Source organism: Vicia villosa, linkage group LG3 (genome assembly GCF_029867415.1).
Source record: "Vicia villosa cultivar HV-30 ecotype Madison, WI linkage group LG3, Vvil1.0, whole genome shotgun sequence".
NCBI classification, from domain to species: Eukaryota; Viridiplantae; Streptophyta; class Magnoliopsida; order Fabales; family Fabaceae; genus Vicia; species Vicia villosa.
In genome coordinates this window covers 198,916,273-198,937,396 of record NC_081182.1, presented here as the reverse complement: position 1 = coordinate 198,937,396, position 21,124 = coordinate 198,916,273, and the positions used below count along the sequence as shown (strand labels likewise).

Genomic DNA, 21,124 nt, shown 5'->3' with positions numbered 1-21,124 from the left:
TCTTTAATGTTGGGATTTAGATGTGGCTATGTCACTTGAACATGAGATTCAAATGCAATTGTTGATTTATGTTTATGTTATTTATTTATGATAGTAAATTTCAATAAATAGTTAACAAAATAATTTTAAATATATTAACATTATTTTTCACTTAATTATAATTTTTTTCATAAACTTTTTCTGCTGATGGATACACATTATGAAACAGTAGATGTTCCTACAACCAGTGTTCCAATATTGATTGAATGACTTTGTTGTTTGAGACAAATTCCTACCACTAAACCAATCTTCAATAACATTTATCATAATTTTATTTTGTGTTAAATGATTAAATACGATAATTATTATAGAATAAGTGGATTAACATTTTTATTTATAATTGCAGACAGTGACGGAGCGAGAAATTTTATGCAGTGGGGCATTATTTTTAAAAATATTTTATAAATAATAATTTTTATTTTTAATTTACTTTATATATATATATATATATATATATATATATATATATATATATATATATATATATATATATATATATATATATACTGAATAAGAAATTTTCTTTTTCTAATTAGTTTTTATCTAAAGATTTAAAATTATTGGTTAAAAAATCCTAAACTTTAAAGCTTTTGTGGACATTTCATTAAAGAAAATGTTTTTAAATTATTTATATATTCATAAAATTTATAAAACTATACGTAAGTTATACATAGGGTACTGAAATTTTAGTGGGGGCAATTGACCCCTTAGCTACTCATGTAACTCCGACCCTGATTGCAGATAAGAAGAATATTATCACATTGTTCGTGTATATAAACACAACATACTTAAAGTAATAAGTGAGTTGCTTAGTAAAATATCTATAAGGAACTTATGAGTATTTTATGTTGAAGTCCGTGTTACCGAACAGAAAAATATTTTTCTTATAGTCGACAAAGATATAATTATTAGTTCCTCTATAGTGATTTGGTTTTTTTTTGTCTTTAAAATGTCTCTCTTTTTTCATTCCACGTGTCTTGACCTAGTAGGCTTCTCTTTTAAATATATGTACTCATTTGATTTCTTCTCCAAGGTCCACTCAGATTGTGTATACAATGTGCATAGAGCTAAACAGTAAACACGCACAGCTTACATCAGCTTACATCATTTGTATGCGCAAGGTGTGTGGAGTTGAATGTAACACTCTAAACCCCGCAATGTAATTAGCGCGTAATTTAATTATAAATACAATAACGTAGGATGTCTCACACATCAATAAAAACACATTTCTTGCTCTGTAACACGGTTTTAAACATGATAGTTCAAGACACACATTTGTAATTGAGATGTTTACACGACGTCCAACTTATTTGAATCATACCGTGCCTGAGATGTTTACACAACGTCCAACTTATCTTATCGGTATATCACATATTCATATAATAAGACACTGATAACCTGCATCACACGCTCGCCCAATTATTTAAGGAGTCATCGCATCAGAATCATTCATAAAGCAATTAACAACAATATTACAACTTACGACAATTAGTCTCATAAACGATAAGTTCAAAGCATGAGCAAAAAAAGTTATAACAATCAACTCAAAACAACATAAATAGTCTTTGACTTCGACATAAACGACATAAGAATCAATTCAAACGTTTATCCCTACCCGATATTACATGATCAGAGCAAGGAACCACTAGTAAAAGCGATACACTAAGGAAGTAACTCCAAGGCTATCTTCTACCTACTTCAGAAACACCTCCCGAGTATCTGCGCTCATGTAAAGGTAACATTCAACTATGATTACGTACATGGAACCTAAAAATTCTTTTGAAATTGTCTAATTGGATATTATGATGACATTTGGCTTCGGGTATGATTCCTTTTCAGATAATTATAAGATGGTCGTTGTTCTTTCCTATGATATACTTAGTAATATTTGTAATAATGTGTGTTAAAAAAATTTGAAGTACAAGTTTATACTTTGAGCACCTATCTTTGGCGGAGCATTCAATAATTTCCTTATCATTGTGCACCCGAGGAGTCAGCAAGAAAATTTGTGAGTGGCACGGTTAATTGGTTTGCCACTAAAAATTTGAATTCGAATTGGATATGTCTCATTATTTCTTTTGATTTGGCGAAAGTATCTTGTCAAAAGATTTTCCCTCCTGAAGGGATCAATGATTTTCAGCATTGGGTGTTTGAAAAGACTGATTATAGATGACTTTGGGTGATTATGTTTGGTTTATGAAAAACGGAAATAAAGAGTGTTAGATTAAATTGTCCATTATTTCTTACATAATGGAAGGTCTTACTAAACCTTATCACTTTGCTAAGCCAATATAAATGCTGGAGGATGATCAAGTGTTACTAAAGATTATAGGGTTTGAGTTGACTTTAGTTCTCTTCGGTTTCGAAGATATTACTTGTTGGTCTATGGACTCTCAAAACACTACAGAAATTAGTGTTGGAGTTTAACATCACCTTCTTGTTATATTGCTAGAAAATAGATGGAGCGCTATGTCATTTGAGCATGAGATTATAGGGCAATCTGTGATGACTTAATAAATTGGAAATCAAATAAACGATGCTATTGATAAATTTTTAATGGAAATCACTCCTAGTACAGTACTACGAGAGCTATGAAATAATAGTGACTGTAAAGAAATAGAAGTTTCCTCCTAACAGAATTCCCAACCAGTGGGTATAGAAAGAGAGAGAAGAGACTCACTACAAAACCATCACACCTTGCTCTATTCCACTAATTGGTTTTATACCCTTTCAACCTAGTGTTAGGATATTTGATCCTCTGGCCACGTCTTGCTTCCACAATTTCCGGATCACTAACTACTTTTATTCCCTCTTGTGCAGCCACATTCTCTGACTCAGCATATTGTGGACCCTCTTCACATATTGGTAGTCTTACAATACCTCCCCCATCGAAAACAACCTTGTCCTCAAGGTTGAAATTGGGGTAATTCAGCTCCATTTCAGCTTTGTCTTCCCAAGTCGCGTCAATGTTATCCAAGCCCATCCAGCTGATGAGAACTTGTGGAACAGGTGTGGATCCTCTGAGAATGGTTCGCGTATCGATCACAGCAGCAGGTTGCATAATAGGTCCCAGTTCAGAAGTGGTTAACGGTAATGGCATGTATGGAGGTGTGTTTGGACCATGAAATGCCTTAAGTTGCGAAACATGGAACACCGGATGAATTTTTGCTGTCGCTGGAAGTTCTAAACGATATGCAACTGCGCCAATGCGTGCTGTAATGACAAATGGACCAAAGTAACGCAGTCCCAATTTCTGGTGCTTGCGAAGAGCCACAGAAGTTTGCTGGTATGGTTGTAATTTTACAAGAACTAAGTCCCCAATCTTGAACTCGACATGCCTTCGCTTCTTGTCCGCTTGTAACTTCATGGTTTGTTGTGCCTTGTGCAGATTTGCTTGAAGTTGTACAAGTAATTCCTCCCTCTGAGTCAATTGAGCTTGCAAATCTGGTGGATCTTCAGAACTGCCCCTTGAACGAATTAACACCGGAGGGTCACGACCATAAAGAGCCTTAAAAGGCGTCATAGAGGCACTGACCTGATATGATGTATTGTACCAGAATTCTGCCCAAGATAGGGCCTTGGACCACTGATTTGGCGTATTGAAGGTCAAGCAACGCAAATACATCTCGAGGCATTTGTTAAGTGCTTCAGACTGCCCGTCGGACTGAGGATGATACGCCGAACTCATCGCAAGAGTAGTGCCATGTAGTTTGAATAGGTGCTTCCAGAAGTTGCTTGTAAAAACCTTGTCACGATCCGACACGATGGAAAGGGGTATGCCATGAAGTTTAACCACATTGTTCATAAAAACTTCTGCCACTTTCTTGCTATCATAATCAGATTTGAGAGGGAAAAAATGGGCATATTTTGTAAGTCTATCCACAACAACCATGATCACAGTGAACCCTTGAGATGGTGGCAACCCGGTGATGAAATCCATAGCAATATCGTCCCATACTTGTGATGGAATCGGAAGAGGATTCAACAGTCCTGCAGGAAGAGATGTGGGAGTTTTAGCTTGTTGGCACACCACACAGTTTTGGACGAATGTCTTAATATCTTGACGCATCTTAGGCCAAACAAAGTGGGATGCAATGCGAGCTATGGTACGTGTAATGCCAGAATGACCGCCAATCGGGGAAGAATGAAATTCCTCTAATATGTGCTGAATTAGAGGACTGGAGGCAGGAATAACCAAACGATTTTGCCAATATAATAAACCTTCTTTGACACAATAATTTGGGTCCAAATTAGAGTGATCTAGACATTGTTGTATCACAACACTGAGATGATGATCCTGTTGTAAGGCACATCGAAGGTCAGTTAAAAACTGGGTGCGAGGTTCAGACCAAGCTATCAAACAAACTCGAGATAAAGCGTCGGCCGCTATATTATCCTTCCCGGGTTTGTACTCAATGGTGAAGTCAAAACCAATAAATTTATGAAGCCATGCCTGTTGTTCCGGTGTCTGTAAAGTCTGTTCCAGTAGTGCCTTGAGACTCTTTTGATCCGTCCGAATAATAAATTTATGACCCAAAAGGTAGTGACGAAATTTGGCCAGAGCTTCTGTGATTGCTCTAAACTCCCTCACATAAGCAGATTGTCTCTGGGCAGTAGGACCCAATTTCTTAGAAAAATAAGCTATTGGATGACCATGTTGACTTAACACAGCTCCAACACCAGTACTGGATGCGTCAGTTTCCAATACAAATGGTTGTGTAAAGTCCGGTAATGCTAAAACTGGGGCGGTAACCACTGCTTTCTTCAACTGATCAAAAGCAGAACCGACAGTTTCATCCCAATGGAAGGCATCTCTTTTCAAGAGGTTAGTGAGAGGTAGAGCAATAGTAGAGTATGATTTTATAAATCGCCGATAATATCCAGTAAGGCCAAGAAAACCCCTTAATTGCTTCAAATTCTTGGGTGGAGGCCAGTCCAAAACCGCTTGAACCTTGCCTTTGTCCATTGACACTCCATTACCCGACACGGTGTGGCCCAAGTAATCAACCTCTAGCATGCCAAATGAGCATTTGGAGAGCTTAACAAACAGCACATGTTGTTGGAGTGTGTGGAGTACTCGTTCTAAGTGATCAAGATGGCTCATCCAAGTAGGGCTATAGATCAAAATATCGTCGAAGAAAACTAATACAAATTTTCTAAGAGCAAATTGAAAGACCTCGTTCATCAAACATTGGAAGGACGCAGGGGCATTAGACAAACCGAAGGGCATGACAAGCCACTCATAATGGCCCTGATGAGTGCGGAATGCGGTTTTATGGCGATCAGCTGGGTTCATTAAAATCTGGTGATACCCAGAGCGAAGGTCTAATTTGGAAAAATACTTGGCACCATATAGTTCATCCAAAAGTTCATCCACTGTGGGTAAGGGAAAACTGTCTTTGACTGTTACCAGGTTCAAGGCGCGATAATCGGTACAAAATCTCCATGTGCCGTCCTTCTTCTTGACAAGGATAATAGGAGAGGAGAAAGGACTTGTGCTAGGCTGTATAATGCCCTGGTTCAACATTTCCTCAACCATCTTCTCAATTTGTTCTTTCTGACTATGCGGGTAACGATAAGGTCGCACCTTGACCACAGTAGATTCATCCACCAGAGGGATAGAGTGATCTTGAGATCGAGGAGGAGGTAATGCAGTGGGGCTCTGGAATATCATACGATAATTATGCAGTAATTGAACCAAATCAGGGGGCAAGTCAGGAGGGAGTTCCAACATAGGTTCAGATGAAGTATCCAAAGAAAACATATGCATGGTAAAAATCTCAGAAATTGAATTGGTGTGGTGCAACCTCCTAATATGGTGTAATTGTGCTGGAACTGGAAGAGGATTAGTTATTCCAGACAGGGTAATGAATTTACCATTTAAGAAAAACTTCAAGCTGAGTGTGGAATAATCTGCTACATGAGGACCCAACGTAGCAAGCCAAGAAGAACCCAGAATAAGGTCCGCACCGGAAAAGGGAAGAAGGAAAACCGGAATCACCATGACTTGACCTTGAACTTCTACGGTGAGTTGTGGAATTTGTCCCTCCGCCATAATAGATTGACCATTTCCAACTAAAACATTAAAGCCAGGTGCTGGTTCAATTGGTAACTGCAAGAAATGAGCCAATCGAGGTTGGAAAAAATTATCGGAACTGCCGCCGTCGACCAAAATTTGTAAGGAAACTCCACCCACCGTGCCGGTGAATCTAAGTGTGCCAGCCTTGGTGGATCCATTGAGAGCATTCAAAGAGAGGTGTAATTCTGGTTCGGGTTTTGGTGGGTTGGTGGAGTGATTGGAATAAGGATCGGTTATTGGGTCGGGTTCATCTGGGTTGGGATCGTCAAGTTGTAATAAGTACAAATGTTTGTTAGGACAGCGGTGACGGAATGAGAATTTCTCATCACAGTAGTAGCACAAGCCTTTTTCACGGCGGAGCTGCATCTCGGCCGGACTGATATTTTTGACAGCACGATTGTTGTTTGCTGTACGAGATGGGTTAGGGAGAATGGGGGGTGTGTTGCGAGGAGGAATGTTAGAGGTGGATCCTTGTGAACTGGTGGTGCGGTTTGGGCCTGGGGTAAACGGGCCAGGTACTTTGGTAATTGAAGTCTGTGTTGTGGGCTTGATGGGTTGAAATTTGGTCTCAAATAATCTAGCAATGGATACTGCATGCATTAAGGACGTTGGTGATTGTGATATTACCTCTCGTTGTAACTCAGGTTGAAGTCCACTGATGAAACAGTCCAGCACAGCCTCCGGATTCAAACCCGTGACCCGATTCGCCAACGCAGTAAAGGTCAAGTAGTAATCACCCACAGAACCGGATTGGGTAAGCTTGAATAAAGCAGATCTGGGCCTCTCAAACACTGAAGGCCCAAACTCCAATTCTATGGCCTTCGTGAAATCCTGCCAAGATCTGAACGGGGAGTTACGTTGCACCATCTGAAACCATGGCACCACCGTCTGGTCTAGGTGAACCGCTGCTATGGTGATTCTCTCAGGATCCGGTGTGTTGTAATAATCAAAAAATTGATCAGCCTTGAAAATCCATGCTAACGCATCAGTTCCATCAAATCGAGGAAACTCAAGACGAACGTTCCGAACATGAAACGGTTGCTCCCGGGCGTGAGTCTGACCATGGGTGACGGACTTCTGAGCTAAAGCTGTGAGAAGAGATTCCACACGTACCAACGAGGCGGCCGTTTCTGAGATGGATGTGCTGTGTGACGTTACCGTGTCGGTAAGTTGACGTAGCTGATGTTGAAACTGAACGGTGACCGTCTCCGTTAGTTGAGCAAGCTGGTTTTCAATGGTTTTGAAACGTGTTCCGTCGGCCATGGTATCAATGAAAGCACCAGTTTGTGATGACTTAATAAATTGGAAATCAAATAAACGATGCTATTGATAAATTTTTAATGGAAATCACTCCTAGTACAGTACTACGAGAGCTATGAAATAATAGTGACTGTAAAGAAATAGAAGTTTCCTCCTAACAGAATTCCCAACCAGTGGGTATAGAAAGAGAGAGAAGAGACTCACTACAAAACCATCACACCTTGCTCTATTCCACTAATTGGTTTTATACCCTTTCAACCTAGTGTTAGGATATTTGATCCTCTGGCCACGTCTTGCTTCCACAATTTCCGGATCACTAACTACTTTTATTCCCTCTTGTGCAGCCACATTCTCTGACTCAGCATATTGTGGACCCTCTTCACATATTGGTAGTCTTACACAATCTATATATTAGCTTATGCATATGTTATTCGTATTTTACTTGTGTTGATACTACATATGATTTACTGGATTATTATTGATTAATTTTGCTAAGAATTTATTGTTATTATCATTTGTATTATATGTTTTTAAGAGGCTTTGGTTTTCTCATCATGATTAACTTTTACATTGCTTACAATTATGTAATGCCTTATTTGGTTCATCGTTTGATTTTCTATGATTCTAGTTAGGATCATGTAGAAGTTTTCTATTATAAACTTAATAACAATGATAGCACACAATTCTACATATACTGATTTGGGAAATACTTATACATATACAGAAAATTTCCATTCACAACTAAATATTTATATTTTTTTTATCGGATTTGGACCTTGGTGATGGCCGGAGTAGGGTGCGAACGGTGAAGCATCGTCTCTATAGTTTCATTAGGATTTCATCCGCTGTCATTCTAATGAAACCAATGACCTTCCTTGGAAATCTGTAAAAAGTATATTGAACATAAAGTGAACTCTAAGTTATCGACGAAATTTATGGTGCATGAATCGAAAACCTCAAAAATAGAAATTACAGTTAGAAGACGTGTTATTCATAAGTTCTGATTAAAACAAACATACCTTTGCTGAAAAGCTTTCTTATAGTAGTATTAAGGTCACCCTCCCAATACCGTTGATCTCCATTCTCGTTTAAACAAATTCTTCTAAGAATCGACGCCCTTAAGACTCCGTGAGAGAAAGTGTCCATTTTAGGACACTCAACCACATATAATTGATTCAACAATGGGAATCTGAAGTTGTGATTTCCACTACAAAAGCATCTAAGTTCTTGCAAGTTCAAAAACTTTAAGGATAGTAATCTTGAAAAAACAAGTCCAACATGTTCCTCTATCTCTCCTTGATCCTTTGCAATAATTTCCTCAACGCCGCAATCACTTACCTCGAGTACATGTAGTTGCAAAAGATCTTTGGCTATAGAAAATGGAAAGACATGTTTTAGGCTCTCGCATTTTGTAGCTTTTACCGTAAACAGGTTTTGAAACTTGATTTTTCCTCGAGGATCCTTATTCCATAAAAACTTGAGATTTGGTAAATGTTCTAGTGATAATGTTTTCAGTGGAATCTCAATTTCAACCTCTTGTTCTCTTATAGCATCTACTTCATACACAACTTCAAGAGCAAGACAGTACCCTAAATTCAATGATTCCATGCTTTGTAATTTGTTTAGGACATGATTTGGGAACACATTCAAAAGCTGGTCACATGATGTGATTTCCAATTTTTTCAATTTGGAAAATGAATTTTGAATGAGTATGCCCGGCCATATTAACTTCAAGTTGTCCATCTGTGAAATCACTAATGTCTCCAAGTTGGGGAAGAGTGGAACCTGTATCATAGTTCAGATTCACAATAAGCAACTGTAAACAGCTTATTTAAGTACTTTTAGTGTAAGTGCTTATAATGTAAGTGTCTATCATTTAAGGGCTTATGTATAAGATATTTCGATAACAAAAGATAAGCTCAACTAATAACTAACGAAAAAAATGTAGAAAAATTATAAACAATGGTAAATATTGAAGTTATTTGAAATGCTTACCAATTCAGCAAGAGATTTTCTAGTATGAAAAATGTTACTTATAATTTCATCGGGGACAAATATCTTCTCTACCAATTTGCATGAACTGATTAAAAGATGTTCAAGTTTGACGAGTTTTTCCGCCACTGAGTATGTAAAAAGATATTTCAAACTTTCACAACCATTTACAGTCAAATTGGTCAAATTTTCGAAGCAAGAACGTGACAGAAGCTGATCATCCCATATCCTCTGGACATTGATTGAATGAAGCTTCAACGTCTCCAAACATGGAAATTCAACCTATCAAAAGTTATCAAAGATCAATTATCAGCAACAAATAAAGTCTGTCATTACTGAGAGAATTACAGAGAAATAGGCGTGAGATAGTGAAATTGTGTGTTCAACAATAAGTCTTGTTTGTACCTCATCACTCAAAAGTTGACTATAGAAATGATTGCTGTTTTCGGTATCATTAATGCATGACTCGGGAGAGAGACTAACAAGAGAAGGTAAAGATTCAAGCGTAAGAGAACGCATTTTCGGGAGTGTGAACTTGTCGGTTTGTCCAGCATCGTCTTCTCTTTGCATAGCTATGATATAGGTAATATATCTACATTCAGATATCTCAATTTCAACAAGTTCTGAAAGGTGTTTAACCATTGAATGCAAGAAAACAAACTCCATCATATCACAATTTTTCACTTTAATAACTTGCAGTTTTGAAAAAGCTTGTGTTGGAAATGGATCACTGCATATTCTCTCCAATTTCATCATATTGTGAATGATCAAAGATTCCAAGTTGGGAAAAGCATGATCATGATTAGACCATATGGTTGATCCAATAATTTCTTCCATTTCATCACAATTTTGAATATTCAGATGCTTCAATTGCGAAAATCCTTCATCGTTCAATTCATAAAGTACTTCTTTGACACCTGTTAAAGTTGCGTGATATTAGATTAAAAAAAAGAAACATTATTATAGCGAAATATGTTTGAAACTGACTTGATACAAAAAGACTAAATACTTACCCTTCAGTTCAGCTATATACAAATCTTCAGCGTGAGCCATCAACAATCTTATTCCATAATCCATAAGAATGCTCGAGTCCATGCTCAAATTTAGCTTAAGAACTCTCGAATTTTTGTAGTTCTCATGCTCATCCTCAGAAAATTCCCATCCATCTCCAATCAAAATCTTGTAATTTTCGAGTCTTCCGAATGAAAACAAGTCTCTAGGAAAAATTGATGTATCATTTATCTGCAAATTCAAAGTTGATAGATGATGCAAATTTCTCAACTCGCCTAGAACTGAATTGTTGTTTTGCTTTTCGATTTCTTTAACCTTAACCTCCCATTTCATGTTGGACATTCCCATATAAAGCTCTTCTAAGCTTGTGAGGCTTGATATTAGATTGCGAGGTACTATTTCTAGTTTCGAGCAATCGGTCAAATCTAGTAACCGGAGATTAATCAAACGGCCTATTTCAGGAGGGATCACTCTAAGCTCAGATTTTTCGAGATTAAGAATCTCTAAGCCTGTGATTTCACCAACAATAGTAATGTCGTCCAAAATGCATTTACATAGAGTGAGTGCTTGGAGGTTTGTCAAAAGAGCGAGAGACGAAGGAAGTGATGGAGTACAATTCACACCTCCTAAACTTAGTACCTTAAGTTCTTTCATTTGATCAAAGAAATTATCATGAATTTTCAAATAGTTACCTTGAGAGTGAATTTTGAGTATCTTCAAATGAGGACATTCTAACCTTTCGGGAAGTTCATTGATCAAACACCAATCCAAGAAAATATGATGACAATTCTTCAAAATATCTTTTCTCGGCCATTCTTTTAATTCGGCGTTCCTCTCCACGGTAAAGAACGGCTTGACCTTTGACCCGATGGATGCAGCCACATTGCGAACAACTTCAAGCGCCGCAACCGAATCTCTTTCACCTTCAAGCAAAAAACAAGCATCTCTCAAGTTGTCTATTAGCTTGTAAAGCCGGTTTCTTCCATCTGCCAGCGTATCAACGTGTTTATGCAAACCTAAACACCAACCAAACACCAGCATGTCTTTTATGTTGTAACCATTTCCCATTGAACCTAACAGAAGGAAGAAAGTTTTCAGTTCTTGACTTTCTAAAGAATCGTAACTTTGCTCGATAGCTGAATGCACTTTTGAATAAAAACATCCATCAAAGTCAAAATTTGTTAACTGCTCAAGTGCATCATTCCAAGCATATAAATCCTTGTTCTTCAATGCCTCCGCCAAATTAATAATCAAAAGCGGCAAACCAGCGCAATTTTTCGCTACTTTCATCGCTACAGGTTGAATACTAAGATCTTTAACAACATCCCCTCCCCTCTTTTCAAACAAACTCCAACTCTCATCCTCCGACAAAACTTCGATTCTATAAACCTTCTTTGCACCTAAGTTAGCAGTCAACACATTAAGATCTCTTGACGTCACCAATACTTTGCAACCTTTATGATCGTCACCAAAAGGAATACCAACCTCGGTTAAACTAAGCTTTCCCCAAACATCGTCCAATATCACAAGAATCTTCATTTCTTGCCTAATCCTTTGACGTAACCGACTCGCCCTTCCCACCTCAGTCATCTCATCAAACCTGAGCCCTAACCCATCGGCTATTTCAGCTCGAATCCTTCCCACGTCTGGAGAATTCGTCACATTAGCCATCACTACCAGATCAAATATACCATCTTTCTCCGCTCTCCAGGCTAGTTCCTTCACCAATGCAGTTTTACCTACACCAGCCATTCCATACAAACCAATCATATGAACATTAGAATCCTCTTTCAACACATTCATAATCTCATTCAACATTTCCGTTCTCGATTCCAAATCCACATAACCTCTAGCACAAGAACTAAAATTGCATTTCAAAGCACAACGGTACGAAATCCGATCAAACGTTTCGTTCTTGATTTCACATATCAGATCCACCAAGGTTTTCGCTCTCTGACTATTCGTGTACCTAGAGTACACATCAAAGCATCCAACTCTCTCTTTATCTTCGCCGTGAAGAAACTCTTGTGCCTCTTCTATGGCTGCCTGGCCTCTAAAAAACCAGTCGCGCACAGTGTCTTCAATCTCCTCGCCGTTCCGTTTGGCAGCTTCAACACTGTGCCTCATTTCTTTCTCCTCCCTCTGCAGCCTCTGAATCTGAGTCTCGAGATTGATGAGGTTTTGATTGTACATCAACACATAAGTAAATTCTCGAAGAAGAGGTAAAGCCACATTTGAAGCTATGCTAGCAATTATATTCATCTTTGTCAAGCTTCTCGATCGATCTGCAAAACAACTGAACCAAAGCTTCGAATCACAACATATCTCTATATATTGAGAAAAATTACAGTAAATCACACTTCATACAGCTACAATTGCATCCGAAAACAGCCGCAACAAAACAGTTATCAGAAAGTGCTGATACTGATACCGTTATTTACTGTTTCTATGATAGAAAAAGATTGTTGTTAATTCAGACTGCGACAACCGCAAGCAATCAGTATCACAACACCAGTAACTAACTACCGAAATCGCAAAATCCTTCGCAGTCGATTTTGTAGTTTCGGATTAATAGAAAAAGTGATTTTACAACTAATAATTACAAGTTAGAACTATATAATCTTAAGGTTTAGGAGAATTAATGTGGAACTGCAATATTTATGGAAGAAGAACGGTTAATTAAGCATGAAAGTAATTAAGTTGCAGTGTTGATAATAAACAAAGGATATATATACCTGATAATGGTAAGAGCGAAGAACAATTGTGAATCGATTTTGTAGTTTCCGATTAATAGAAAAAGTGATTTTCGAACTAATTAAGTTGCAGTGCCTGATAATGGTAAGAAGGAAGAAGAATGTAATGTTGAGTTGACGGAAGTGAGAGAGGTGAAACAATTGGTTGAGTTGAAAAAGCGATTATTTATGTTATACTACACATACACTTACACTTGTGATATTTTTTATAGCAATTTGGAATTGACAATGATTAAATGGTAACCCCTTTCTTCGTTTCTTCTATTATAAAGTTCAACACGTGAAACACGAGATACTGTTCTATTGTAGTACTATTTAATGATTGTTTTTTATTACTCAATACTCATACTACAAAATACTAAATTTCAATATTGCTGAATTTTAATTATGAAAATGTTTTCACGTCAAAAAATATTGGATTATAAGATAAATGACTCTTATTTTTTAAAAAAAAAGGTTAATAGGCATTTATACTCCTGTAATGTTAACGAATTTTGTTTTTCCCCCTCCGTTGCCAAAAGGCAGGTTTTGGCAATGGTTTTTTCAAAAAAATTGTTGCCAAAACCTGCTTTTGGCAACGGAGAGGGGAAAAACAAATTTGCTAACATTACAGGGACGTAAATGCCTATTACCCCTAAAAAAATTAAGGTTTGGAGTGGATATGTAATTTTAAAATTTTTGAAATTTTAACGCTGTTAACATTTCTAAAGTTCGGTTTCTAAACTCTTTTAAGGGTTTGAATTTGCCGGAACCCAAATATGAGAAATTCTTATTATATTATTTGGAGTTATTAGATATCATGTGCTTCCAAAACTCATTTCTCTTTTCGGATGTGTATATGCAGAAACATATTTCTAAACTTCTCTTAATTAAATTATTTTAAAAAATTTCTTAATGTTTACCAATTTAAACTACTTCTATAGATATAACTCCAAAAATACCACAATTTTATTCAAAAATAAGATGTTTCTTCATATATATATATATATATATATATATATATATATATATATATATATATATATATATATATATTTTCAAAAATTTACCAGGTTCATAAGAATACGAATGATTGGATTCAGATATTGTGGAAATTATAGCAGATGCTTTTATAAATTAGTTGGATACAGTGGTTGAAAATGAGTTAAGGCAGCTGATATTGTACCCCACAAATGATCGCCACACATGCACAATCCCTTTCTTTATTAAAATTATTTTTATTTTGAAGTCTTGGTAGGTTGAGTGGGATCGACTATATTTATTAAAATACGTCAAAATATCTCATCTAATTTTTTTGTTTAACTTATTAATCTCATTAAAGTCATTTGTAATAATTCTTTATTAAAAAAATTAGATCTTTCTTTACTACTACAAAGTTTGACTAACTTTTATTTAATTTATTTTTAGAAATAATATTGACATAAAAATCCAACAATAGTTTTAATAGTTAATATGGTTTAATATTTAATTGATTAAGTTTATTATAGGGTTCACAGGCGATAATTATTTTTTTTGAGAATTTGTTTTTCTAGTATATCACTAAATCTTGCATGGTTAACAGTGTATATATATTTAGTTAGTTCAATTTATTATTTTAATTACTAATTACATTTTTGTTAACCACCATCAACTATTAACTACTAATATCATTTTGATTAATTAAATGTGATTCACAAAGTTTAATAATTACTTTTTTAAGGATAAAGTTGATGAAAATTGAATCTCTAATTTAAAAATATATATAAAATTTCCATAACTTAGAAAAGTAATTTATATACATAATAAATAGTTTTTTTAGTAATCAATTAATTAATTTGTTTATATCTTTTAAATAAAAATAAAATGGTTATAATGTACTGTTTTAAATTTGTTAAAAAACATGTGTAAAACAAAAATTTATAACTAAATAATTATTTAAAACTAATATTTTTTAATATATCATAATAAAAAATATATAAAAAATATTCAATTAAAAATAATGAAACCCAAGTCAACGAAAAATGCAGTGTAATCTAATTAAATCACGGTTGGAAGTGTCCACTTATTTAAAGTTAGCGTAAAATTTTATTTAAAAATGTTGAAGCACATATTTTTACAAGATATTTTGTCTGTGTCTTGTAATAGGTGATTTATTTACAAAATAAAAGTGTTTTAAAATGAGTAATTTTTTATGACTTTCAATCAATATTAAGTTATTTTCCAATTTAATTTTTTATTATTATTTACTTTTATTATTGTTAATGTTTAAATACTTTAGTAAAAACTCTTTCATTTCTACGTCTTTTTAATCAGTATTAAATGATCTAAGAGGAGGTAATTTTTAAAGGTTGCTAGCATAGTTTAAGTTAAAGTGTCTTTTGAAACATTTGTGATATGTCATGCGGTAGCGTGTATTAAGGGTATTTCGGGTAAATTCGAACAAAATTAGAATTTAAATCAAACAAATGTATTTGAGTTAGATATTTTTTAGTTTTAAGAAAAAAATTGAATGAAATTAATAAAATTCAATGTTAATTGATTTGGACAACGTTGTTAACTCTTATAATTTATATCATCATTAATATAAAAATTAATATAAAAAGAAAAAATAAAATAAAAACCATTTGAGATATTCACAAGTCATATGGAGAAAAGAAAAAAAATTAAAAAATTAATATTATTATAAAAATTAGTTGATGTAAATTAAATATTTTTTAAAAATATTTTTGCACATGGTTTCTAATCTATTTGATCAAACCAACTCAAACTAACTCGTTATTTTTTGATTTGGTCGGTTTGAATTTTATCGAAAAAAATTAAAAATTCAATTCAAATCAATTAAATATTTCTGATTGATTTAGATATTGAATTCTTAAAACCAAATTAAACCGATCCGCGAACACCCGTAGATATACCACCAATCTAATAGTACACCCATCTGAATCAAACCAATCCGGCCGTAGCACCAATCTAATTTTACAGTCATCAATATCATTTCTTTAATTAGTTGGCATACTGTCCCCATGTGTCACACCACCACTCTGCATGCTTTAATATAGCCAGACAAGTGCGGAACGGGTTCGGACTAGAGTTATCAATATAGACTATTCGATCCTAAACGGGCTGGTCCTAACAGACTTTAGGCGGGCTGGTCCTAACAGACTTTAGGCCTTTTAGAGTTGAATCAAAAAGGCCATATGTAATATGGGTTCGAGATTTATTACTCGAGTCCGGCCTTAGATGGACTTTGGACTACCCGGCCTTAATAGATTTTTTTATTTAAAAAATTAAAATAAAAACTCCATGATATTTATTATAAATAAAATTAAAAATTATGTTATTTTAAACCTAATATATTTTTAAGTACTATATTATCTCTTATATATAGTATAATGTCTTTCTAAATACAATATATTTTTAAATTGTATAAAATAATATTTAAATATTTATTATAAAAGAAAAACTAATATAATACGACGAAAAATTTAAAAGAGAAAGATCGAATAAAATAGAGAAAAATTTATTAAAGTGAGAAAAATCAATTTGCTATTTTGGAGTATGATAATATAAATTTTAATATATTTTTTTAAATTTATGATTATGCGAGCCTAATGACTATTCACGGTCCACATGGGCTAGCCCTATTGGATAGCGGACTTTTTAAGGTTGGGTTAAAAAAATCCTGAAAATCTGAACTCTAATTTTGAGGCCTAAACCCTATAATTTTTCAGCCTGGTGGACCGGTCCATATAGACTAACCCATTTTAATAGCTCTAGTTCGGACACAGCAGACTAGAGTTGGAGGGAGCGTTTAGAATTTATGGGATTAGTTATCAATTAAAATTTAATGTTCATTCAAATTTATAAAAAAAAACATTTCAATTAATTTTGAAAACAGATTGAATATTTGTTTAAAATAATAAAAATAATTAATGAATTTGAGTTTGTACAAACTATAAAGGAAACATTAGATGATAAAGTTGAAAAATTCATAACAATAAAAAAAAAATGACAACTTTGTGTTTCAGTTATAGCTGTCCGGGGCTTAAATTGCATGTGGTGTAGGACATGGCATGACAAAGGAGATCTTAAATTAAATGAGTAAAAGCTGAATTGGCTGAGAAAGTTGCATGCACTCATAACCTAAACTGTTGAAGACTTATGGTGTAAAATTACACGTCTTATTTATAAAAAAAAAAAATTGTTTTTTAAACTCATTGTATATATCTAGGTACATTATTATTAGTTATTTAACGTATCTAAAAAGACTTTTTATTATAAATAGAATCGGAAAATATTATTACAATAAATTTTTTTAAATAATTTAAGGGTTTTTCTAACCTATGCAACATTGTATAGAATAAGGGCAATTAATACATTATTTCCTGCCATATAATTTATTATATTAATTATTTTTCTTTTGAAAAATAATTTTTTATATTTTCTCTCTCTCTCACTCAATTAATGAATCAACATAAATAATAATCAATATGGTAATTTATAATTAAAAAAGTGGTGTATTAATTGTCCCTTATCCTATGCAATGTTGCATAAGTTAGAAAACCCCATAATTTAATTAAATTTATTTATTTTTTATTTTTTTCTTTGATAAAATATTAAAGTATTTATTATTCATTTTTTGGGATTTTTTTTATAAATTATGAAAAAATAGTCAAAAAGAGAGTGTATGATTGAATTTATTTGGAAAGAGAAAAATAAATAAAGATATAATAGAAAAAGTAATTCTAAAAATCAATTATCTTGGTTGAAGAGTTTTATGCTAAAATGACACTTAAAAAGGAACGGATGGAGTACATGTTAATAATCTCCTTAGTTGTCTTAGTATTATCCACACAAGTGTTTTAAAAATGGACTGGACATTAAACCGGTGAGGATATTGGGTCGCTAGTTTATTGATCGAACCACTGGATCACTGTAACACCTCATATTTTCTATTAATTTATTTAAGTGGAATTTAAATTAATTATTGAATTAATTGACATTTTATTGGATTATTGGAGAAATTAGAAAATATATTAATTGGACTTGGCGTGATGTTAGTAGAAAGGGGGTGCTAACTAGTGTAGGCCTTACTACCTAATACTTTATTTTTCATAAAATAAGAAATTTGGAAAAAAAGAAAAGGAAAATAGAAGCCAAAGGGAGAAAAGAGAAGAGAACTGAAAAACGTGAAAGAGGAAGAATCAAGAATTTTGGCTAAGGTAAGGGGACTAATTCGATTATCATCTATTAGGGGATTATGAATAATAGGATCGATTAGGTGGGTTGGTTTATCCCAATTGTATATGTTTTAGGTTTTGGAGTTTTGGAACTTTAGGGTCAATTTTATGAATTTGATGCAATTGTATGTTTGTGAATGATCCTTGATGTTAAATGACCTCTAAATGCGTTAGAAAAGTGTTAAAATGCATGATTGGATTTTGTTTTGGTGCTGTATTGAGTTTGGTTCGATTTGGATTGAAATTGGATAAGAGAAAATGTTGTCAAATGGTGTTTTCTGCTATTGTATGTCAAGTAACCGAATATCTGAGCGTGGTAACCGATTACCTGGTCTGTTCGTGAATAAAATTTGCAATTTTGCATGAAGTAACCGGTTACCGTAATTGGGTAAACGATTACTGCTGAGCGTTTTTGAAAAATGAAAGCTTCTGCCAACGAAGTAACCGGTGTCCGTAACTTGGTAACCGGTTACCATTGTAGGTTTTTGAAAAATACCTTATTTTCTAAAATTCATAACTTTCGAACCGTAGGTCCGTTTTAAGCGCCGTTTTGAGCGATGTAAAGCTAATGGAATATTTTATATGATAAAATGGTGAGACGGGCAGTGGCTAGATTTTATTTTAAAAATCTCAATTTAATTTGTTATGGTGAATTTTACATTGTGTGCATAGGTTGATAAATATGAACAATGTGGTGATGTTGTGATAAATGATTATGATATTGATGTGATACTGAGTGTGAATATGTGTGATTGATTTATTGAATGATGCTGAAACATGAACATACTGAGTTCGGTGTTGATAATGGTGAGTTATGTTGAGATGAGTTTGTTCATCGTGTCGGTCATGATGGTAAGTATGTTGTATGTTTGCATGCATTCATGATCATTTTTGTGGCTGAATCCTGGTGATGTTTTGGATCAGTGAAGGCTAATTCCCATTCTGTGGAATTAGTGCTCGGCAGGACCGTATCCTGGTGATGGTTGGATCGATTTGATAGGTTAATCCCATGATGAATTGGTACCCCATACATAGTGTCTCATTGCATTGTTATGTATGCTGATTATAACATGAATGGAAGATGTTCAATGTTATACTGTATTGTAATGAATTATGTTGATTGTATTCTATGGGTCGATGTGCAAATTATGCTAAAATTTGGAATATGTATGATAGGGTGAACAATGTACTTATGAAACTTTGTTGTTTATGAACTCATAACATTTGTTAATTGTGATATATCTCACCCTTACTGTTGACCATTTTCAGATTGAGGAGTAGCGACATTGAGCTTGGTGAGGATAGTTTATAGGCTAGTCCGTTAGTTTTGCGTCAGTGTCATGCTCTGGTCTTGTAACACTGGGGGAAACGCTTGTTTTAGAGTTGAATTATTATACTCTTATTTGTGAATACAAGACCACATCTCACAAAGATGTTTTTGATTCATGGCAAACTCAACAAGCATACAAGCAACAAGGCACAAGCAGAAGAACTCAAAGAAAAGCAAGCATTGGTCACTCATGACAGAGCAGGTCGACCTACTATGCATATAGGTCGACTCAACACAAGCAAAATAAGAGGAACTCAGAAAAACAGCAGTCAGGTCGACCTACTCCCAACACAGGTCGACCTAAAATGAAGAAATTTACATATCATTCTGCTAGGTCGACCTACACAACAACTAGGTCGACTTAATCTGAGGAAAGGTCCCCAAAACGCATCTGAAGTGGATTCTGGTCGACCTACTTCTTTAACAGGTCGACCTAACTGGGAACAAATGACATCCAAAAGATATGTAGCTCTGTTAGGTCGACCTAAGCACCACAAGAGGTCGACCTATCTGATCAAAAATGCCAAAATTTCTGGTTTTCTCTGCTCCAAGTGATAAGCTCTCATATATATTGTCCAAGGTTCATTATTGCTTCTTAACACCAACAACTGAAAGATACACAAAGGCTTCTCATCTTCGTTCTTCGTCATCTCTAACACAATTACACATAATCATTCTTGTGTTGAGGGTTAGTGATCGAGTTCGATAACGTCCATGGAACGGAATTGAAGATTCCTAGTGGGTGAAGATTTGTGGGGTTTTTGGTGAATAAAATCTGAGGGTTTTGTCCTCCAAGATTGGTGAATTTTGGGGGTTTTTATCAAGAGGCTTCATCAAGGATCCAGCTGAGTGTGAAGATTGAAGAACAAGTGTTCAAGCAATTCAAGACACTGCAGAAAGGGATCAAAGTGAAGCTCTTGGAAGACCTTGATCTGACTCAAGATTAAGGGGGAAGAAGATTCAAAGGATCGACAAATTTGGTTTATTGTTTATCGCTTTGCTATCTTCTTTGTATAAACTGCTTTCAACATTAATGGAAGATTTCCCAATTTCAGTTTGGAATTGGGGGCAGACGTAGTCGTAGCGAGGACGATCGACGAACTGCCTAAACAAATATCGTGTTCTTGTCGCTTTTATCTTTTCATTTATGTTCTGTTCATATTTGGTGATAATTGCAAATTGATCAACGATTCAAGTGTTAAAATTGTGAATTAAGAACTTGTATAAACATCACAACTCATCACACATTGAATCACCATCAATTGATCATTATCACCAAGTGTTTGTGTTTTTGCTTCTATCACTATTACTGCATTGCAAACATCGTTCATCATATAAGAAGTTAATCGTTTTTCATTAGAGCGACATATTGATTCTATAGGGTATTCTCTTATCTTTTATCTCAAGCTATTTAGTGGTTTTAACACATATACAATCGTTT

The 21,124-nt window shown here is 34.5% G+C and overlaps 1 protein-coding gene across 2 annotated transcripts; it reads right to left on the bottom strand.

Annotated features, from left to right (window-relative positions):
• Positions 1-8,039: 8,039 nt before the first annotated feature.
• Positions 8,040-13,323, bottom strand: LOC131593265 (disease resistance protein RPS2-like). Of its 2 annotated transcripts, none has more exons than XM_058865629.1 (6): positions 13,117-13,323; positions 10,384-12,677; positions 9,776-10,287; positions 9,374-9,652; positions 8,398-9,163; positions 8,040-8,261 (listed from the first exon to the last, which is right to left on the bottom strand). In XM_058865629.1, the coding sequence occupies exons 2-6, from the start codon at positions 12,641-12,643 to the stop codon at positions 8,227-8,229; spliced, it is 3,852 nt and encodes a 1,283-aa protein (XP_058721612.1). In that variant the 5' UTR covers positions 12,644-12,677; positions 13,117-13,323; the 3' UTR covers positions 8,040-8,226. The 2 variants fall into 2 exon arrangements, with proteins under 2 accessions (XP_058721612.1, XP_058721613.1); XM_058865630.1 differs by having other exon boundaries at positions 10,384-12,666.
• Positions 13,324-21,124: the final 7,801 nt, after the last annotated feature.